The sequence below is a fragment of the Cetorhinus maximus genome, chromosome 3, assembly GCF_964194155.1.
Source record: "Cetorhinus maximus chromosome 3, sCetMax3.hap1.1, whole genome shotgun sequence".
Taxonomy (NCBI): domain Eukaryota; kingdom Metazoa; phylum Chordata; class Chondrichthyes; order Lamniformes; family Cetorhinidae; genus Cetorhinus; species Cetorhinus maximus.
In genome coordinates this window covers 161487413-161509579 of record NC_135881.1, presented here as the reverse complement: position 1 = coordinate 161509579, position 22167 = coordinate 161487413, and the positions used below count along the sequence as shown (strand labels likewise).

The following is a 22167-nucleotide window of genomic DNA, read 5'->3' as shown; positions in this document are numbered from 1 at the left end:
TAGGGTTAGGAAAGTTAAGAAGATGTAGTTGCATAGCCTGGACACAGGTGTTAATCACTTGTGCATACTGTTCACTATTGTCAATAAACTCCCAAGAATGTCTCCCTGCCTATGGCTCCTTGTTCTGATGAGCAGTGTTCATATCACTCAGATGTGAAACCTTTCTGTACAACATAAAGGCAGGTGTCTCAGTCCAGGGCCTCTTCCCTGTGTTTAATGCAGCCTTCAGGGAAAGTGATGGTCCGGCCTCATACTCTTTGGACACATCAGCAATGCCTGCACCTCGGTGGTGCTTGTCATTGCTACCAGAATGTTGTGGGCAGGCGTCACAGAGTTCCATCATTCTCTCTGTTTCATGGCTGTGTCTCTATGACATGACCCTGATCACAGAGCGCAAGCGAGCTGCCCTCGGCCAGATAGGCGTCAAACATTCTCAGGGGCTATGTGAAGGTCGATGAAGTGTCCTCACTGCATGTCATCATCCTCCTGTGATCGAGTGACTATTTGGGCCTCCACTGCGTCTCCATGACAGGAGCCTTATCACCGAAGGTATTAGTGCTGCCATAAGCTAGACTGGAGTCAAATATTCACAGATGCGATGTGAGGATCTATGGGGACACCTCACGGCTTGTTGTCATCATCCTCCACAAATCTAGCTGTTATGAAGGCCTCCTGAGCATGCCTGCCTCATCTGGCCAGTGCGAGGGCCTCATCCCCATCATCTCTGCCTTCGATGACCTCCTCACACTCACCCAGTCGGTGTCATCCTTATCCAAGGAAGCCTCTAGTTCCTCCATCTCCTCCTCAGCCAGCTCATTTCCCCGTTGCAGCTTCAGGTTATAAAGGGCGCAGCAGGCGACAATGTTGTGTGACACCTTCTGCGGACTGTATTGCAGGGCTCCACCAAACTGGTCTAGGCACCAGAACCTCATTTTCAGCATCCCAATGGTCTGCTCCACCAAGTTGCGAGTTGCAGCATGAGCCTCGTTATAGCGTCACTCTGCTGCAGTCTGAGGCTGCCGCACGGGTGTCATCAACCACGGCCTCTGCGGGTAGCCCTTGTGCCCGAAGAGCCAACCCTGCAGCTTCTGTGGACACTGGAATACATCAGGGATCTGTGACCAGCTGAGAATGTAGGCGTCGTGGACACTTCCTGGAAACTGTGTGCAGACTTGCACACCAGTTGCATATTCAGTGAATGTAATCCCTTGCAGTTGATGTAGCTGACTGCGTGTTGTGACGGAGTGCAGTCACTGGCACCCTGCATCTAAGGGAAATCCGAGATCTGGACAAATCCAATCGCTCTTCCATCCTGGCTGTCCTGGCCCCGGGCAAAACGTACAAAGTTGTGTGCCCACGCGAAGATGGCATCCGTGACCTCATGGATGCATTTGTGGGTGGTGGCTTGTGATTTCCCACAAAGGTCACCCGTGAAGCCCTGACAGGAGCCACAGGTGTAGAAATTCAGCACCACTGTCCCTTTCACACCCAAGTCACCTCAGCCACAGGGCTGCCCCTGCGCCCCACACCCCCTCCCTTCAACACGCTTCAAGCTTGAAGTCCAACCAGTGACCCTGGCGAGCGCTGCATAACGTTACTGTGTACCCGCCTCCAAGTTCCCCTCAATGTGCAGCCTGCTGTTGTGAAACATGTTGGTGTGCTTTCCCACTGACGTGGGCGGACTATCCAGCAGGGGGATAATTCCGGTGGGCAGGCCTAATAATAATATGCAGATGTATTACAATGAGGTTCCCGATGTCTGATGGCGGCAATCACAGCTCGCCATCAGTGGGCTGAGCTGAAGATGGCAAACTGGTTTCATGCCGTCATGAAACCAATTACGCCACATTGTCCGCTAATGCAACCAAACATGCCCAACGCCAGCAGGCATGGAAAATCCCAGCCAGTCATACTCACCCAATCGTACTTTACAGCCAATGTCCTATAATCCACCATCACCATTTCTGAGATGGGTAGCACAGTCAGTAGAAATGGTCCTGGGATTCCTCAACATTGACTGTGAACCCATGAAGATGGGTTAAGAAATGTGCTACGGATTACCACCTACTGATGAATCAATGCTCCTTCATGTTGAACACCTCTTGGAAGAAGTACTGAGGGAAGAAAAGGAACAGAACATACTCTGGGTGGGGGACTTCAATGCCCATCACCAAGAGTGGTTCAGTAGCACCACAGCTGGCCGAGTCCTGAAGGACACATATCTGCCAGAATGGATCTATGGCAGTTGGTCAGAGAACCAACAGGAGAGGAAAACTTACTGACCTGGTTCTCAATAATTTACCTGCCATGGATGCATCTGTCCTTGACAGTATTGGCAGGAGTGATCAGCACATAGTCTTTGTGGAGACAAAGCCCTGTCTTCACACTGAGGAAACGCTCCACCATGCTAAATGGAATTGGGTTCAAAACAGATCTAGCAGCTTAAAACTAGGTATACATACTGTCGGCCACCAGCAGCAGTATAATGGTATTCAACCACAATCTGTAACCTCATGGTGAGGCATATCCATCACTCTACCATTATCATCAAGCCAAGGGACCAAGCCTGGTTCAGTGATGAGCGTAGAAGAGCATAACAGAAGCTGCACTAAACCAGGACAAAGCAACCCACTTGATTGGCACCACAACCATCACTGTAAACAATCACTCCCTCCACCACCACCAGCACACAGTGATAGCATAGTGTACCATTTACAATGCGCACTGCTGCATCTAACCAATCCTCCGCTGACAGCACCTTTCAAACTCACATCCTTTACCACCCTGAAGAAAAGGGACAGCAGATGCATGGAAACACAGCCACTTGAAACTAGTATGGCAGGGGGGTGGGAATGGGTCAGCAGGTGAAATAAGTGACTGGGAACCAGTGAATATGGCGAGTAGGACTAAGAGGAAGGGCAGGCAGGGAGAAATTACTGAACACAGAGGGACTGGGGGTCTGAAATGCATTTGTTTCAATGCGAGAAGTATAACAGGCAAGGCAGATGAGTTTAGAGCTTGGATTAGTACTTGAGACTATGATGTTATTGCTATTACAGAGACTTGGTTGAAGGATGGACAGGATTGGCAAATAAACGTTCCAGGATTTAGATGGTTCAGGCAGGATAGAGAGGGATGTAGAAGAGGTGGGGGAGTTGCACTGCTGGTTAAGGGGAATATCACAGCTGTACGACAGGAAGACACTTCGGTGGGCTCATGCAGCGAGGCAATATGGGTAGAGCTCCGGAATAGGAAGGGTGCAGTCACAATGTTGGGGGTTTACTATAGGCCTCCCAATTGCCGGTGGGAGATTGAGGAACAGTTATGTAGGCAGATTTTGGAAAGATCTTGGAAAGAAATTGAAAAGCAATAGGGTTGTTGTGGTGGGTGATTTTAACTTTCCCTATATTGACTGGGAATCACTTAGTGCTAGAGGTTTGGATGGTGCAAAATTTGTAAGGTACATCCAGGAGGGCATCCTGAGACAATATGTAGATAGTCCAACTAGGGAAGAGGCAATAGTGGACCTGGTATTAGGGAATGACCCCGGCCAGGTGGTCGAAGTTTCAGTAGGAGAGCATTTCGGGAAAAGTGACCATAATTCAGTAAGTTTCAAGGTACTGGTGGGTAAGGATAACAGGAGTCCGCAGGTTAAGGTGCTTAATTTGGGGAAGGCTAATGATAACAATATTAGGCAGGAACTGAGGAATCTAGACTGGAGGCGGATGTTTGAGGGCAAATCAACAACTGACACGTGGGGGGCTTTCAAACGTCAGTTGATAAGAATTCAGGACCGGCATGTTCCTGCTAGGATGAAGGATAAGCATGGCAAGTTTCGGGAACCTTGGACAACGAAGGATATTGTGAGATTAGTCAAAAAGAAAAGGGAAGCATTCGTAAGGGCTAGAAGGCTGGGAACAGATGAAGCCCGTGGAGAAAATAAAGAAAGTAGGAAGACACTTAAGCAAGGAGTCAGGAGGGCAAAAAGGGGTCATGAAAAGTCACTGGCAACCAGGATTAAGGAAAATCCCAAGGCCTTTTATACATATGTAAAAAGCAAGAGGGTAGCCAGGGAAAGATAGGCCCACTCAGGGACAGAGGTGGGAATCTGTGTGTGGAGCCAGAAGAAATGGGAGAGATACCAAATGAATACTTCTCATCAGTATTCACCAAAGTGAAGGACTTAGTGGTCGATTTGTCTAGGGAAGAGTGTGTAGATAGCCTGGATCATGCTGAGATCAAAAAAGAGGTGTTAGGCATCTTGAAGAATATTAAGGTGGATAAGTCCCCAGGGCCAGATGGGATCTACCCCAGAGTACTGAGGGAGGCAAGGGAGGAGATTGCTGGGGCCTTGACAGAAATCTTTGTATCCTCACTGGCTACGGGTGAGGTCCCAGAGGACTGGAGAATGGCCAATGTTGTTCCATTGTTTAAGAAGGGTAGCAGGGATAATCCAGGAAATTACAGGCTGGTGAGCCTTACATCAGTGGTAGGGAAATTATTGGAGAAGATTCTTCGTGACAGGATTTACTACCATTTGGAAGCAAATGGGTGTATAGGCAGCATGGTTTTGTGAAGGGGAGGTTGTGTCTCACTAACTTAATCGAGTTTTTCGAGGAAGTGTTCAAAGATGATCGACGATGGAAGGGCAGTGGATGTTATATACATGGATTTCAGTAAGGCCTTTGACAAGATCCCTCATGGCAGACTGGTACAGAAGGTAAAGTCGCACGGGATCAGAGGTGAGCTGGCAAGATGGATACAGAATTAGCTTGGTCATAGAAGACAGAGGGTAGCAGTGGAAGGGTGCTTTTCTGAATGGAGCGCTGTGACTAGTGGAGTTCTGCAGGGATCAGTGCTGGGACCTTTGCTGTTTGTAGTATACATAAATGATTTGGAGGAAAATGTAACTGGGCTAATTAGTAAGTTTGCAGATCACACTAAGGTTGGAGGAGTTGCAGATAGTGTAGAGGATTGTCGAAGGATACAACGGGATATAGATCGGTTGGAGACTTGGGCGGAGAAATGGCAGATGGAGTTTAATCTGGACAAATGCGAGGTAATGCATTTTGGAAGGTCTAATACAGGCAGGAATTATACAGTAAATGGCAGAACCCTTAAGTGCATCGACGGGCAGAGGGATCTGGATGTACAGGTCCACAGGTCATTGAAAGTGGCAACGCAGGTGGATAAGGTAGTCAGGAAGGCATACGGCATGCTTGCCTTCTTTGGCAAGGATATTGAGTATAAAAGCTGGGAAGTCATGCTGCAGCTGTATAGAACCTTGGTTAGGCCACACTTGAAATATTGCGTGCAATTCTGGTCACCACATTACCAGAAGGATATGGAGGCATTGGAGAGGGTGCAGAGGAGGTTTACCAGGATGCTGCCTGGTCTGGAGGTTATTAGCTATGAGGAGAGGTTGGAGAAACTCAGATTGTTCTCACTAGAGTGACGGAGATTGAGGGTCGATTTGATAGAAGTTTACAAAATTATGAGTGGCATGGACAGAGTAGATAGTCAGAAGCTTTTTCCCAGGGTGGAAGAGTTAATTACTAGGGGACATAGATTTAAGGTGAGAGGAGAAAACTATAGAGGAGATGTGTGGGGCAAGTTTTTTACGCAGAGGGCCAGTGAGTGTCTGGAATTCGCTGCCAGAGGAGGTGGTGGAAGCAGGTACGATAGTGGTGTTTAAGAGGCAGCTTGACGAATACATGAATAGAATGGGAATAGAGGGATACGGACCCCGGAAGTGCAAAATGTTTTAGTTGACGGGCAATATGATTGGCGCAGGCTGGAGGGCCGAAGGGCCTGTTCCTGTGCTGTACTTTTCTTTGTTCTTTGTTCTTTGTTCTTTGAAAATTCCCCTAAGCCACACACCATCCTGACTTGGAACTATATCCCACTCCTTCAGTCGTTGGATCAAAATCCTGGAACTCCCTCCCTAACAGCACTGTGGGTGTACCTACATACATAAACTGCAGCGGTTCAGGAAGGTAGCTCACCACCATCTTCTCAAGGACAATTGGGAATGTTGAACTTGCTAGTGATGTTTATATTCTATGAACAAATAAAAAAAATCACAATATATTGGTCAACCAAATAATATATGTTGTTACATTGGATTCATGCTTATTCCAAAGGGTGGAATGAAAATTTTACTATCTGCCATGATGCACTGAACACAATACTCCAATAATTAATTGCTTCATACAATTGGTTAAGTCTGTCAGTTTATTAGATTGTGGGTCCAATAATGTGGTCTGCAGTGCCTGATCTGCTTCAGGCACCAGGGCCGCATATCACTGGATCCTGAGACCTGAGGCCAACTTAATGTTTGAGAGCACAGAGCTGCTGCATGGTACTAAATGTAAGGGTTTTGAGTACAAAAAGCCTGCATCTAATGAAGCCCCCAGTTTTCATTGAAATCGGCCAAAGCCAAATGGCGGAGCATCCAACTGTTTAGCTTCCATTTGAATTGAATACATGATGACAGGCTTAAAAATAAGATGCTTTTCCTCATTTCCATATTGTGTGTACCTTGCTTCCCTATCAGGAAATTTTGGCATCATTCTACGTTTGACAGTGTTCATTTGCACACATTTGTGATGATCTGTGTTCCAAAGTGATCTTTTAGTCATCGTTTAACTCCCATTGGCAAACAAATTGGTGATTAACTGACATGCAATGAAATCACACAATGCCCAAACATCATTTGCGAGCATCTAGCATCATTTAAGTGCTCAGAAGGCATTCAACTGACATCGCAGAGATCAAAGACCTTGTTCATGAGGAAAAACTCTTAAGGTCAGAGTTTTTAGGAAGAGTCAAAGAAGAGACGTCGGGGATGTCTGAGCATTGATTGCCATAGGCAGGACTTCCGCACCTCACATTGGAGCATGTCCCATCTTGGAGAGTTGCTGGCCAATCAGATTGAGGCCAATCGAAGAACAGTGCTGCAGTGGCCAGAAGAGGCACTGCAAGAAGTTTCCTGAACCTAAGTCCAGGCAACTGGAGAAAAAGGTAAGTATCAGGGGTCCAGGCAGGGAGGGGAGGGAACACCTGGGGGGGGTCAGGAGGAGGCTGATCGGGGTCTTCGGGGATAGGCCAGTTGGGGAGGGGGGAGGGAGGTCCGCAGGTCACTGAGCTTTAAGGGGAGGGCTCCCCCCCGTTTGAGGGGGGCTTCTGGTGGAGGCACCCACCGCTTCCTGCCTGAGATCTAACTCCCTTCATTTCCTCCCTTCCCCTCCTTTGCTGTCATCCGCTCACCAGCAAATGGGGATATACAACCAGCCCGACAACTTGTGAATGTGGAACTGAGCCACAGACTATGCAACATCTCCTGCAATGCCTATCACTGGAGGAACCCTGCACTGTTTCAGATCTTGCCAAATTCAACAACAAGGCGCAAAAATGTGTCCAGTTCTGGCTGGGCCATGTATAGACTGTCCGTGGACACGATAAGAAGACCAGCCTAAAAATTGGGGCTGGGTGGGAAACAGCCCTTACATGGCCATCAAGAGGCCCTGCTCACCCCAGCATGAAATCACTCAGAGGTCGGGGCGGGCAGGAACCCAGACGGAATCCAGTTCATGTAATTTCATGCTCCCTCACCCCTGCCTCAGAACCCACCCCTGTTTTAGTGATTATGTCTGAAGTGAGAAGATTTTTCTAAGTCCCAGCTGCTGCAGCAGCAAATGAATGCAATTTTCTCCTGCTAAGTATCTGACCCAGCTGAAGGGGTTAAAAATTTAATTCCACTTAACTCAGCTAAAAACCTTTGCCAAGAGCAGAGAGAGAGAGGGAAAAAATATATACACAGAACACAAAGGCCTTGAGAAGGCTTTCCCAGACTTTTACCAGATAGGGAGAGAAGGGCTTAGACAGTAAGAGCTTCTTTAAAAATATAAAAAGGAAGAGAGAGGCCAAGGTCCATATTGATCCCTTAGAGAATGAGGCTGGGGTAATAATAATGGGAAACCAGGAAATGGCAGCGGAGTTGAATAAATACTCTACATCAGTCTTCACGGTAGAAGAGACTAATAGCGTTCCAAATATGCTAAATAATCAGGGGGGAAAAGGAGGCGGCGGGGGTAGAAAATAAATACAATAACAATCCCCATTAGAGAAAAAGTACTAGGGAAACCAATTGAAGCTAAAGGCCGATAAGTCACCTGGACCTGATGGGTTGCATCCTAGGGTATTAAAGGAAATAGTTGCAGAGATAGTGGATGCTCTGGTAGTAATCTTCCAAGAATCCTTAGATTCTGGAAAAGTCCCAGAGGATTGGAAAACTGCGAATGTAACACCTTAATTCAAAAAGGAAGGGAGACAAAAAATAGAGTCAGCATGGCTTCATGAAGGGGAAATCATGCCTGACAAATGTATTCAAATTCTTTGAGGAGGTAACAAGCAGGTAGGTAAAGGGGAACCAGTAGATGTAATATATTTGGATTTCCAAAAGGCATTCAATAAGGTACCACACATAAGGTTACTTAATGGTGTTGGGGTAGTATATTAGCATGGACAGAGGACTGGCTAACTAATAGAAGACAGAGTTGGGATACAGGGGGCATTTTCAGGATGGCAACCTGTAACTAGTGGAGTGCCACAGGGGTCAGTGCTGGGGCCACAATTATTTACAATATATATTAATGACTTGGATGAGGGAAATGAATGTACTATCGCCAAGTTTGCAGATGACACAAAAGTAGGTGGGAAGGCAAGTGGTGAGGATGACACAAAGAGTCTACAGAGGGATATAGACAGGTTAAGTGAGTGGGCAACAACATGGCAGATGGAATATAATGTGGAATAATGTGAGGTTATGCACTTTGGCAGGAAGAATAGAGGAGCTGAATAATACTTAAATGGAGAAAGACTGAAGAAAGCTGCAACACACAGGGATTTGGGGGTCCTCGTGCATGAATCACAAAAAGCTAGCATACAAGTTCAGCAGGTAATAGGGAAGGCAAATAGAATGTTGACCTTTATTTCAAAGTGAATGGAGTATAAAAATAGGGAAGTCTTGCTAAAACTATAAAAGGCACTAGTTAGACCACATCTAGAATACTGTGAACAGTTTTGGTCCCCTTATCTAAGGAAAGATATACTGGCATTGGAGGCAGTCCAAAGAAGGTTCACTAGGTTGATCCCGGGTATGGAGGGATTTTCTTATGAGGAGAGGTTGAGTAGGTTGGGGCTGTACTCATTGGAGTTAAAAGAATGACAGGCAACCTTATTGAAACATATAAGATTCTTAGGGGGCTTGACAGGGTAGATGCTGAGAGGTTGTTTCCCTTGTGAAAGAGTCTAGGACCAGAGGGCATAATCTCAGAGTAAGGGGTTGCCCACTTAAGACAGAGATGGGGAGGAATTTCTTCTCTCAGAGGGTAATCAACCTGTGGAATTCTTTACCGCAGAGGGCTGTAGAGGTTGGGTCCTTCAGTATATTCAAGGCTGAGATAGACAAATTTTTAATCAGTAAGGGAATCAAGAGGTATGGGGAAAAGGCAGGAAAATGGAGTTGAGGATTATCAGATCAGCCATGATCTCATTGAATGGCGGAGCAGGCTCGATGGACCGAATGGCCTACTTCTGCTCCTATGTCTTATGGCCTTGAAACTATTTACAACCAAAAAGCTGCACCTGCATTTTATAACAATAGATTGTTTAATCCTTCAAGAATTCTCCCAAACAAAGAGCCTCAGAATATATTAGACGATGAAAATGTTATTCTAAAAGCAACGAATTTTTTTCAAATTAGACTGTTAGATTTATAAAGGATTCTGATCTGAAAGGAGGTCAGATCTGCAAGGCTGAAGAAGGGTTGAGGTCTTTATTAGATCTTTAGCTGAGGCAAGGCAGAAACTATGCTTTATACTTTGATTATAAGTGTAAGCCTAGTTTGTTATTTGTTTGAATATCCTACATCTACTTTTTGGTGGATTTGCATTTTGTATTTACTTTTAGGTATACTTATATTTTGCATTTGCACTTTGTAATATTGCAACCATTACTACAATGTAATCTAAGATTTAAGCTTATAATAAAATATTAAGTGATCATTATAAAAAGTTGATGACTCAGTTTGTAAGCCTCAAGACCCTAATTTCTCCAGAATTCTTCATTGAGGGATTCTTTGTTCTGAGAGTGGTTAACTCAGAAGAGTCAATTTCTGCTATGACATACCCAGTAAGTATGTTTCATTCTGAGATACCTTTAATCAAAATACTTCTGGGAGGGAGGACTTTTATTTTAAGACTAAGTGTATAGCTAGCATGGCTGATGAATCTCTTATAATGATTTAGGATCTTTCCTAGTTGAGGATTAAGACTGACAATAATTCAACTGAATAAATTAACCTTGCCAGGGTACTTTGCCATAACCCTAATACTCCCCTCAGAGCGATTTTCTTGCCACCCCCACCCCGAGTGATTTTCTTCCCCCCCGCCCCCCCCTCCACGAGTGATTTTCTTCAAACTGTTCAGGGGCAGGGCCGACCAGAACCAGAAATTACAGTGGAAAGCAAGGTACAGCTTTCCAAATATCCAGGAGCCAGAGTGGAACCAACAATGGTGGCAGAAATAGATAGGTTGGGGTTGGGAAAGTCGAAGGAGTGTGGAAAGAGTACGACTTCGTTGAGGTGGGAGGAACAGTCTGACTCTGTTTCGGCGAAGGCTGGGCCAGTGGCACAACTGGAGCCTGCTCTAAAGCTTGGCGGCAAGTTGGCCCGAGAGGGGGTTTGGGGGGGCGGTGGGTGAGGGGGAGGATGGGGGTGGGGGGTTCGGATGTAGACCTGTCATGTGGGAGGGTGATGGGGGGCGGGAATCAGTTTAGGCCGAAGAGTGATGTATGCATGGGGGATGCAGAGTTTTAGGGCCGAGACTGGGTGGGCTGGGGTGGTCAGTTGTAGGCCTGAGGCTGGGAGTTTGGGTCAGGCACATAAGCCCATGCAGGTAGATTCTGGCAGGCCTGAAGGGGAGATGAGGGGTCTGGGCCAGACTGAGTGTTGTGTGGTCTTGAATCCTAGCACGGGAAGGGGAGTTAGGGGAGATTTGGAAGAGGGGGTAGTGAACTACAGGATTGTGATTTTGAGCCACGCATTGGGCGATAGATTTCTTCCTTAAATTCTTTTTAATCACAGTACGTTTTTGCCTTTTTCAATCTGCATTCACAGAGAGATGTTATTCGTAGGCATCTCACTAGACCCAGGGTGTATAGATGTCGCATGTGTTATCTACAGATGAGTGAGAACCAGTGTCGCTGATGCCTCTACATGTCAAAGGATCTAGTGACTCACATTTGCCACATTCTGCAGGATTTGGCGCCACAGGGACCTGGAGGGCATCCATTGCTATCCATCTGATGAAGAGGACCTGGAAGGGGATGATGGTGATGAGGTCTTGGAAGCTGAGGATGCAGGTGAAGAGGCCATTGCATGGGCCAGACGAGAAAGGTGGGCTTGTGAGTCCCTCATTGCCAACAGATTTCTGGAGGAGGATGACAAGATACACTGAGGATCATCCTGATAAACTCTCCTCCACCATCTATTCAGAGCTGTTTTGAGTTGCTTTTTGAAGCTATTAGTCAGTTTATTTTTCTTATTCTTTCATTGGACTTGAACGTTGCTGACTAGGCCAACATTTGTTGCCCATCCCTATAAATGCATTTGAGAAGGTGGTGACGAGCTGCCTTCTTGAAACGCTTCAGTCCGAGGGGTGTAGGCATATCACAGTGCTGTTAGGAAGGGATGATAGCTTTCTATGTCAGCCTTCATGCATTCACATTAGTTAACTGAAACTCTTGCTTGGAGGCAATAAATCTCAATGATACCACTGACTAAAAAAATCTGAAAAAGATTTTAGTATATTAAAATCTATACCCCTGTAACTTGTCATCATGTGCATGTTAAAAATGAATAATAACTTACCCCAGGCCAACAAGGTGAGCTTCTCCCCTAGAAGGTACAAGGACATCACCAACAGAAGACTCACTGCGAAAAATAACACCAGGCCTAGTCGATTAAATAGGCCCAATAGGGGATAGACCCAGGCTCCAGCTGCATAGTAAATCCAGAGAACCCTATATTAAAAAAAATACATTCCATTTTACTGAATTGAATCATCAGAAATTCGGAATTGTTTGAAAATTCTGTATAATAGAGGGTAATTGAAATAGAACATGCATTGCAGAATTGTGCTTGGGTGGAAATTTGTCTATGTAGATTCTGATACTTTATTTAATGAAAACATGAGTAAATTTACAGAATAACAACCTTAGTTTGAGTTTGATAGAAAGATGTATACATCTAGTTAGAGCTATACGAGATACTAGATGTATCAGAAAAGGTTCATCTGAAAATTATTTCAAGTTAAACATGACTGCAGGGCCAGGCCAACATAGGTATAAACTGATAAAAACAAATTAATGCCATGCTTCATATCTGGTCTCCTAGTTAGGGTAGTGAAGGCAAAAAAAGCCTGGAGTCATTTGAAAGGGAGTTTGATGCTATGATGGATGGGGGTGTTTATGGGCTTGTTTGAAAGATGAATTAGTTAAGTCAAAAAGCCTCCTTCATCTATATTTACAACATATGTGCTTTCTTTTCATACACATATGACACACTTTATATCAATTTTCTGCACTTGTGCTCTCAATGCCATGCCCCAGCCACCGGCAGCATATGTCAGTAAGTTAAACGCATAAAGCTCCTGATTTCTCATTCATTGTAACATAAAAATTAGGACATTCCAAGTATGACTTCCTGATATGCAATTCCAGAGGGAATGGCTTTAAGCAGAAAATTTACCATAATTCGTAACCTTATTAAACTTAGCTGAAAGTCTTACTGAGGACGTTGCTCATGTTAAAGAAAAAAGTCAAATATGCCCAAAGACTTTAGTGATGAGACTTAAAAACACATTTGGAATTGAAAATGGATCATTTCTCCATTCATTCATGTTCATGTATCTGTGTACAATCCTTACCATAGTAGATAGGAAATGGAGACAATTCCTAGGAGGAGAAGCCCGGTTCTTCGTTTTGGGTATTGGTGTGGCGTATTGAACAGCTCCAACAAGATCAATGGCAATACCACAGTGTGCTGCAATAAGGAAGAAAGACTTGCATTTATACATTCCGTTTCATGACCTCAGGATGCCCCAAAATGCTTTACAACCAGTGGAGTTTATTTGAAATGAAGTTGCTGTTGAAATGTAGGAATCATGGCAGCTAATTTGCACTCAGCAAGAATTCACAAACAATGTGATAATGAACAAGATAACCTGTTTTAATGGTGTTCGTTCAGGGATAAATATTAAGCAGACCATCAGGCAGAATTCCCATGCTCTTCTTCAAATAGTGACATGAGATTATTCATATTGTATGTTGTATGTTCAGTAGGTCTCACAAAGGGGTTCCGAGTCTTGTATGGTTGAACATTAACTGTTTGTTGATAACACATTACTATGTACATATATGCAGGGTATAACCCAAGCTATGAACTAACTAACTAGCTTCTACACAGGTCTCTGTCCAGTCCACAACTCTCTCTAGTCTCAGGTGATGTGTCTGTTTACATCACATTGTGGGCAGTACTGCTTCCCAGTCCCACATTAACCCTTGCTATGCCAGATACCTTTATATTACAATTCACATCAACCTGAGACGGCGGATAGCATCTTGGTGTAATATTTCACCAGAAAACAGCACCTTTAGCAGTATAGCACTCCCTCAATACTGCACTGGAGCACCAGCCGAGATTTTGTGCTCAAGTCTGTCATATTACTCAAGTTGTTTTTGAAAATAAGCACAATATATGGTTGAGAACCTGAATTGAATCAAAATGTAGAAACCATGAATGTCTTGCACAATTGTTGCAATTCATCAAAACCCTTGTGAATCTGCACTATTTCAAACTAGTCACTGTTCCAAACCAATCAGATGCCCCATGTATCCAATGGTACAAGGTCTAAGATGGCAGGCCTGCAACAATGCAGAAAAAAAATCTTTCCTCGCATCTTTGGAAAACTTACTTTCCCTATTGTTGGATCTTACACCATTCATAACCAGCAGGGATGAAAAAAATCTGAAATTAAAGCATTGATGCTACAAAACAGGACAGTAAGCATCTGTAGAAAGAAAAGATGGGCAAAAGTTTTGAGTGGAGACCTTGGGCAGAATTTTACCAGCCCCATGAAGTCGGGGGGAGGAGGTGGGGGTGGTGGGGGGGCGGAGGGCTGTAAAATAGCAGGAGCCCATTTTGAGCAGGATCCCCAACTGCTCTCTGCCATCGGCCTATCTTTCCGAAGGCGGATATGGTGGATCGATGACGAGCTAAACAGAGGCAAGAAGGCACTTTATGTTATTAAGGAGCCAATAGAGCCAGATTTTGCTAGATGTTTTCTATTTTATCAGGGAGCACTCAGGAAGACCAGAATCGCCAAGTGAAATGAGGTGAGAAATCAGCCAGCAGTGTCAAGAGGCTAAAAGGTAAATCAGTGAACCTAGCTGCAGCGTGTGGTTCGAGCAAGCCAGGTTATCAGGTTTGGTGGCTTTGCTGAGGGAGGGGCCAAAGATAGTTGTTACGACATACGAACATACAAAATAGGAGCAAGAGTAGGCCATTCGGTCCCTTGAGCCTGCTCCGCCATTCAATAAGATCATGGCTGATCTGTTTGCGTTTTGAGTTCTACATTCCCATCTACCCCTGAGAACTTTTGATCCCCTTGCCTAACAGGAATCTATTTATCTCTGCCTTAAAAATATTCAGTGACCCTACTTCCACTGCCTTCTGAGGCAGAGTTCCAAAGTTGCACAACCCTCTGAGAGAAAAAATGCTCCTTTCTCTGTCTTAAAAGGGTGACCCCTAATTTTAAAGCAATGCCCCCTAGTTCTGGACTCAACCACAAGAGGAACCATCCTTTCCATGTCCACCTTGTCAAGGCCATTCAGGATCTTATAAATTTCAATCAAGACACCCCTCACTCTTCTAAACTCCAGTAGAAACAAACCCAGCCTGTCCAGCCTATCCTCATAAGACAACCCACTCATTCCAGGTAGTAATCTAGTAAACCTCCTCTGAACCACCTCCAACACATTTATATCCATCTTTAAATAAGGCGACAAAACTGCACACACTATTTGAGATGTGTTCCTACCAATGCCCTGTATAACTGAAGCATAACATCCTTACTTTTATGTTCAATCCATTTCGTAATAAAGGATAGCATTCCATTAGCCTTCCTGATTACATGCTGTACCTGCATACTAACTTTTTGTGACTCATGCACTAGAACACCCAGATCCCTCTGCATCTCCGAACTCTGCAGTCATTTCCATCTAAGTGATACTCTGCTTTTTTATTCTTCCTGCCAAAGTGAACAACTTCACATTTTCCCAAATTATACTCCACTTGTTGTTGCTAGAAAGGTGTCTCCAAGGTCCTAAGAATCCATTGGAGGCAGGGCAAAGGTCACTAGGAGTATTAAGGCAGCGGAGGCGTCAATGGGCAATGGCTGGAGTGTTTTCAGACACTGACTCTTCCTCTAGTGAGGAGGTGAGCGGCCTAGACACGCGGGTGAATTTTACACTTTTTGGCAGTAGGTGAGAGTCTCACCTGGAGTTGGGTGGTTTGCCAACTCCCCCTCCACCTTATGAAGAGGCTGAATGAAGCATTATGCAGCCAACTAGCGGCTGTCCAGCGGTAAGCCGGACAACTAGGGAAGGGAAGGGTAAGAAGCTCGCCTAATTGCGACTCCAAGGTCTGGGGAGAGGAGGGCAGGCTGTGAACTGAAAGTTGATCATAGCCAACCATTTAAAGGCACCCTGGCAGCATGGTTTCTGGCAGTTGTACCATAAATAGTGGTTTTCAGGCAGAAGTTTTGACCCAGAAGAGTGTGAAATCCTTGGAACTACTGGAATGGCAGCAAATAAGGGTTTGTTTTTAAATTTAGGTGACTATTGTGCCAGCACTGTCTCATTCAGGACCCTTGCTAGGGAGGAAAGAATGTTTGAGCACATCAGTCCCATTCCCCTTCTGAATAACAAGTATTTAGAAAAAGACTCCCCTACCACAAAATTTTGCCATCATTCTGCGTTTAAAAACATTTATTTGCAATGATCTGCATTCAGAAGCAATATTTTAGCCATCATTTGACATCAAATAGCTATCAAATGACATAATTGATGATTAACTGATGATTGAATGAAATGAAATCACACAAAGCCCAAACAACTTCATTTGTGATCATCTAGCATAATTTAAGCGTTCAGAAAGCATTCAACTGACATCACAGTGATCAAGGAACTTCTTCATGAGAAAATACTCTAAGGGTGAAATTTTTGGTGCCTGTGGATGTCGGGGGCATCATGACGGGCGTGAGCGGACAATATGGCAGGAAGGCCAAAATTCGGTTTCAAGCGTTGTGAGACCTGTTTGCGATTGTCCATTCCACCCGTCACTGCCGCATGTCGAGCACTTCATTTTAATACATCTGCATCTCATTGTAAACCCTGCTCGCCGGAATCATCCCACCACACTGGATCATCTGGGCACATCAGCGTGATTGCATGACGACGCGTTTCACAACAGCATTTAGGAGGTGAGCTGCACTCTGAGGGGAACTCGGAGGTGAGTGCACAGTAGCGTCGTGAGGGTCGCCTGTTAGACCTCTAGGTTGAGGCACTGCGCATTCAGGTGAGGGTATAGGAAAGTCGCATTTTCCTGGCTGGCTGACAGTTCAGTGCCAGGGCAAGGGCTGCACTGCGATTGAGGCGAGTTGGGGAGGTGGGGGGGCCAAGGGCTGCGCTGAAACTGATGGTAGAGCATAAGCACGTGAGGGGGTGTGGGGGGAGTGAAGCGGCCAAGCATTAGGGAAACCTTGGAGAGAATTTTCCCCATGTCGGGTGGGCCATCCGGGTGCGGGAGCGGGCACCGACCCGATTGCCCCCCACAATGGGGTCCATGCCACCATTTTACATGGGCGGGCCAATTAAGGCCCGTCCAGTGTATTTCTCAACTCCCGAGGACAGCGGGAGCGGGTGGCCGGCGGCGGGCATGCACAGACCATCGGGTCCAATGGCGACTCGGCGGCCTGTTTAAATGATGGTTTGGCAACCTTTGCAAAGTTACTCACAATGGCCGGGAGAAGAGCAAAGCAGAGGAACAATGTGCACCACGCAAGTCTGGAGGATACGCCAGCAGGGCCGGCCAGACTGGAGGGTAGGCCAATGGGGCAGTGTGCCCCTCGTTTCTCCGACAAGTGCCTAGCTGCCCTCCTGGAGGAGGTGGCAGTACCACGGGAGGTCCTGATTCTGATGGACAGGAGGCGGAGGCTTCCCCACCTGACCAAACGTGCGTGGGAGGAGGTGGCCAAGAGTGTGAGCACCCATGATGTGATGCGACGCACTTGGGTCCAGTGCCACAAGAGATTCAATGACCTCCTGTGCTCGGGAAGGGTGAGTACCATGTTGCCTGAGGTCGTTTAAAGCAGCCGTCACCCCTTTCCCCCCAACCCACCTCTCCCCTCCTCAGCAATTCTGAGAACAGTAACGGCATTGAATCCCTCACCGGGTGTGCCAGCAGATATTTCCCATGCCCAGTTCACCCTGAGAGGGTTGAGCTAGGATGTGTTCTGCACCCGCAGCATGTGTGACACTGACACCCAGAATATAGAATGGGGGTGAAAGTCAAGGATCTGCACCTAGGCAGAGTCCTGGAAATGGGAAGCATGTCAAAGTCAGGGTGCTAACATGGTGGGAGGGGAGCTTCCAGTTGGCCGGGCACCAATCCATCTGCTGGTGTTTGCGCTCCACATGCTTGTGCTTCCTTGCTTAGCAAAGTGACCCCTTGTGGTGCCACAGGTGAAGGAGGCAGCATTTGAGCAAAGTTGGGGGGGGGTCAGCCCTGGCTTGTTTGGGTGAGTGTGTGGCAGCTGTGGGGTGATGAAGAACTTGGGTCCTGCAATGTCTCACTTTGGCTGGGTTGGCAGGGATGCGATGGGAATCCAGGCTGAACTAATCAATGCTCTTCTCTCCTTTTCAGGAGAAGACTGCGCACATTCCACAGAACGGATGCGGACTGGCAGAGGCCAGGCCCAGTTGGTGATCCTGACATCTTTTGAACAGCAGGCCATGGAGCTGGAGAGGCGCCATGCACCCAGGTCCACCGGTGGTGGTGAGGTTGGGGTGCCACAGGGAGGTATGTTTGGTGAGCACTCAGGTCACCATATGGGTCACAGAAGCCATGACACGGCTGAATGCTCAGTGATTGAAGTTAGCAACATGGGTTGACCATTTATTATGGAAGGATGAGAGCATAATGATCCGGGGGACAGGGATGCAAATTGACATTGTCTGCCCTGTAACTAATCAAATGTCCTTGTTCTTCCTTTCGGCATCACCGGAGCAGGGCCGGGAGGAGGAGGCAGAAGGGCCACCTCTCATCCCGAGGGCCCAGAGGAAATCCACTCACCAGCGTCACACCATCTCTGTCAGGCAGGCACCAGCTCAGACACTAGCATCTCAGTGGGAATTAGATCTGGCTAGTGTCCCGGGGCACAGTGGTGAGGGCAGTTCACGCTCACTTGGGGTGCAGGCAGAAACAGAGAGTTCCCAGGGCGCCAGCAGTCGGAGGACTGCTGGGGACCAGGCACATGCTCGGTTGGTGGCTGATGATGTGCCTCTGGAGTCGTCTGTGAGGCAGCAAATGCTGGAAATAAAGCAGGGTATGCGGGAGGATCTGGCGGAGATACATGAGGCTATGCGTGGCATGATGCCCATGCTGGAGGAGTCCACGCAGAACATCACCGATGCAATGAGCCTCATGGCCGAGCACCATGATTCCTCCATGGAGAGAGTGGTGACTCTAGTGGAGAGGCTCCTGGGGTTGCGATGGGACCTGCAATCCCTCACGTCGGCATTGACCTCAGCTGGTCAGTGCCCACGTGGGAGATGGTTTGGGCACCAAGTTTCCCAGCTCAGTGCCCATCCATCAATGGTGAGCAGAGAAGTCCGAAGCGATCTCACGTCGGTGCAGCAACTGCCTGTCGTCTCTGCAGGCTCCTCTCAGGGCACTCCAGATGAGGGCAGCAGCTCCTCCACCTCTCTGCCAGTGACCGTGGCATCCAATGAGGCTGCGAAGACTGGGGAGATGCCAGCCGTGGCACTGTCCGCTCCCTCCCAGGCAGGGCCAGCACAGGCTCCATGGGCCAGAGGACATCAAGGCCAACAGGACAGCACAGTGAGCAGGCTGTCTCAGATGCCAGTACCAGCGAGGGGGGAGCACCTAGACATAGTACCCGTAAGCATAAATTTAAGGCACTTTAGGAACACCACAGGTTTCTTACTGGTGCTTTTATGTTGACCCATAGTGGTTTATTGAAAACTTGGTTTGATGTCCAACACCATTTTTTTTTGCTTTATGAAGTTACATTTGTTTTCTCAATAAATTTTGATATGTTGCCATGGCTCAGGGTGATTCCTTACTTCTGCAATTGGAAGGGAAGCCGTGATGTTATGAGTGAGTTGTTTGACATTGAGCTTTATTGACAAGGGCCTTAGTTAATGTTAGTATCCAGGCAGATTTAGCACTCAGGTATTGAGTGTGGAGCCTGCAGCCCTGGCGTGTGTTGAAGGTCCATCTGTGGTGGACTAGCTGAAGGTTCTTTGGATTAAAGCCTCCCGGGTGTCTCTGCCCCACTAGAGTATGCCCAGGTCAGCGTCTACCCCCTCAGCATTCCCCTGTGCATGCTCATCCTCGGACTCACTGCTGGACTCATCGTGTGCAGCTGCAGCAACTGCGTCTACATCTTCATCGTCCACTGCATCCCCCCTTTCCAGCACCAGATTGTGGAGAGTGCAGCATGCAACCACTATCAGATCACACGATCTGGGGGGTACTGGAGTGCGCCCCCTGAGCGGTCCAGGCATCGGAAGCGCATCTTGAGAAGACCGATGGCTCTCCCCACCACAGCCCTTGTGGAGGTGTGGCTCCTATTGTACCGCTGCTCAGCTTCTATTCTTGGATGGCGGTGAGATGTCATGAGCCACCTTTTGAGGGGATAGCACTTGTCACCCAGCAGCCTTTCGTCCAGCCATGCTGGAGCACTGAAGAGCCTTGGCACCTGGGAGTGTCTGAGGGTGTAGACGTTGTGGGAGCTGCCTGGGTACCTTACACAGACTTGCAGAATCACCATCCTGTGATCACACACTATCTGCACGTTCATGGAGTGGAAGCCCTTCCTGTTGATGAAGGCACCGGGCTCACCTGCTGGTGCCTTGATGGCCACATGTGTGCAGTCTATAGCACCCTGGATACGGGGGAAGCCACCAATTGCCGCGAAGCCTATGGCTTGCTCTGTCTGACTGGCCTCATCCCAGCAGTAGTGGATGAAGGTCAATGCACACCTGAACAGAGCGACTGTCACCTGCTTGACACAAGTGTGGACAGCTGATTGGGAGACTTTGTAGAGATCACCCACCGAGCCCTGGAAAGAGCAGGAGGCAAAGAAGTTGAGGGCAGCAAGTGGACGGGAACCCATGATGTTATGAGTGAGTTGTTTGACATTACTGACCTTTAGAGCCACTGGCATGGAGTGCCCACCCACACAGTTTGCAGAGATCTCAAGGCCTATCATCTGACAGATGGAGGTGATTGTCTCCTTTGAGAGACAGAGTCTCCTTTGGCACTGCACCTCAGACATATTGAGGTAGCTGCTTCACTGCCTGCATACCCTGGCAGCAGGATAGTGGCATCTTCTGCAGTCCCTTCCGTCTTGGACTACCTCTTGGCCCTGTGCCCCTTGTGCCTGTGCCTCTCCTCCCAAAGGTGGCTCCCCTGGAGGCTGAATGTGGAATCCTGGCCTCCTCCCCCTTCTGACCCTCTCTTCCTCCTCAGAGGAGGTGCCTCCAGTGGAGAGCACAATTCCCATTCCCAGGCAAAGGGAAGGCTTCCTGAAAGCTGTAGGCCCCAAAAATGATCTTTACTGTCGAGTCCTGACCTGAAGGCTTTCACACCTGTCCAAGCAGCTGGTATGAGTTTTGAATTATTCCTGCTCACACAGGCAAGTAGCAGTAGCTTTCACACTTAAATACCTGAAAGGTCACATTCGTGACCCCACTCACCCCTCTTCTCCCACCCGTGGATGAGGTTTATACAAATGTGTCCTACCCGCCTGCCCGTTGTACCCGTGCAACGTCCTGAAGAAAGCTCTGGAGCATTTGGCAACGTCCTGAAGGGCCCACCCTTGCACGCCAATGGGAAAATTCTGGCCCTTGTATAAAGAGACCATTCCTCTGCAGCTGAGACAGTTCAGGCACAGCCACATTGACACGCGTGGAGTCGGGCCCCTAGCTTACCTGCCCACTCAAACAATGCAGAGACCTGGAAGTGCCACCAAATGCTCCAGAGCTTTGAAACCGTCAGGCACAGACTGCAAACTAATAAGCGTTTTAGTGGACTGCAGAAAAATTGGATGACTCAGCAAGCTGTACAATCTCCTTCCTAAAGCAGGCCATGGAGCAGACACTGGTGGAAGCGCTCACAGTCCTTGCAATGTCATCATCCCGGTTTGGACCAGTATCCCCCATGGTTTAGCCCAACAGTGCAGCCTTGCAGTGTGAGTTAGGAGAATGCCTGAGCCTGAGCTGAGAGCACAGCATGCAGTCCAGTGGGTGAAGCTGCCACCAATCTGTAAGGTGGAGAGGGGCGGAGGTGTGTGGGTCTTGGGCAGCTATGCAGCGCACTAAACTCTGGCCATCCAAGCGGCGGCCAGCACTCTCTGGGATGCGCTAAAGGGCCTTCAGAGAGGTTCTTAGTATACCCAAGCTAACCCACACATCTCCCCCTTTCATCCTGCAGGAGGAGTACATTAGGAGCATGGAGCCTGGTGACCTAGCTGTATGCCTCATGGCTTACAGAAAGTGGAGACGAAGGAGAAGAGTATTACTGAGGTGCCTGGCTAAGCAGAGGGAGCAGCAGCACCCTCAGGAAGAAGGGGCAATAGGGCTTCCACACACGTTGGGGAAGAGCCACAGCGAGTCATCACTGATCGGTACATAGCTAGACCCAAGCTTTATAGATGGTGTTTGTCATTCCTGCACTTGACCAACGACCAATGTCACTGAAAGCTGTGCATGTACAGGGAACTGCTCGGTCGTGTCTGC

General features: G+C 47.5%; 1 protein-coding gene across 3 annotated transcripts in view; it reads right to left on the bottom strand.

The window, feature by feature from the left end:
* The window catches only part of LOC144673486 (androgen-dependent TFPI-regulating protein-like), a 138547-nt gene that overhangs the window by 5492 nt on the left and 110888 nt on the right, over nt 1-22167 (bottom strand). For 2 of the 3 annotated variants that reach the window (XM_078535305.1, XM_078535307.1), the window contains 2 exons: nt 12990-13105; nt 11933-12084 (listed from right to left, as the gene is read on the bottom strand). In XM_078535305.1, coding sequence (XP_078391431.1) covers nt 11933-12084; nt 12990-13105 — 268 coding nt within the window. The remainder of the gene's footprint in view (nt 1-11932; nt 12085-12989; nt 13106-22167) is intronic. The other variant, XM_078535308.1, reaches the window with a different exon arrangement.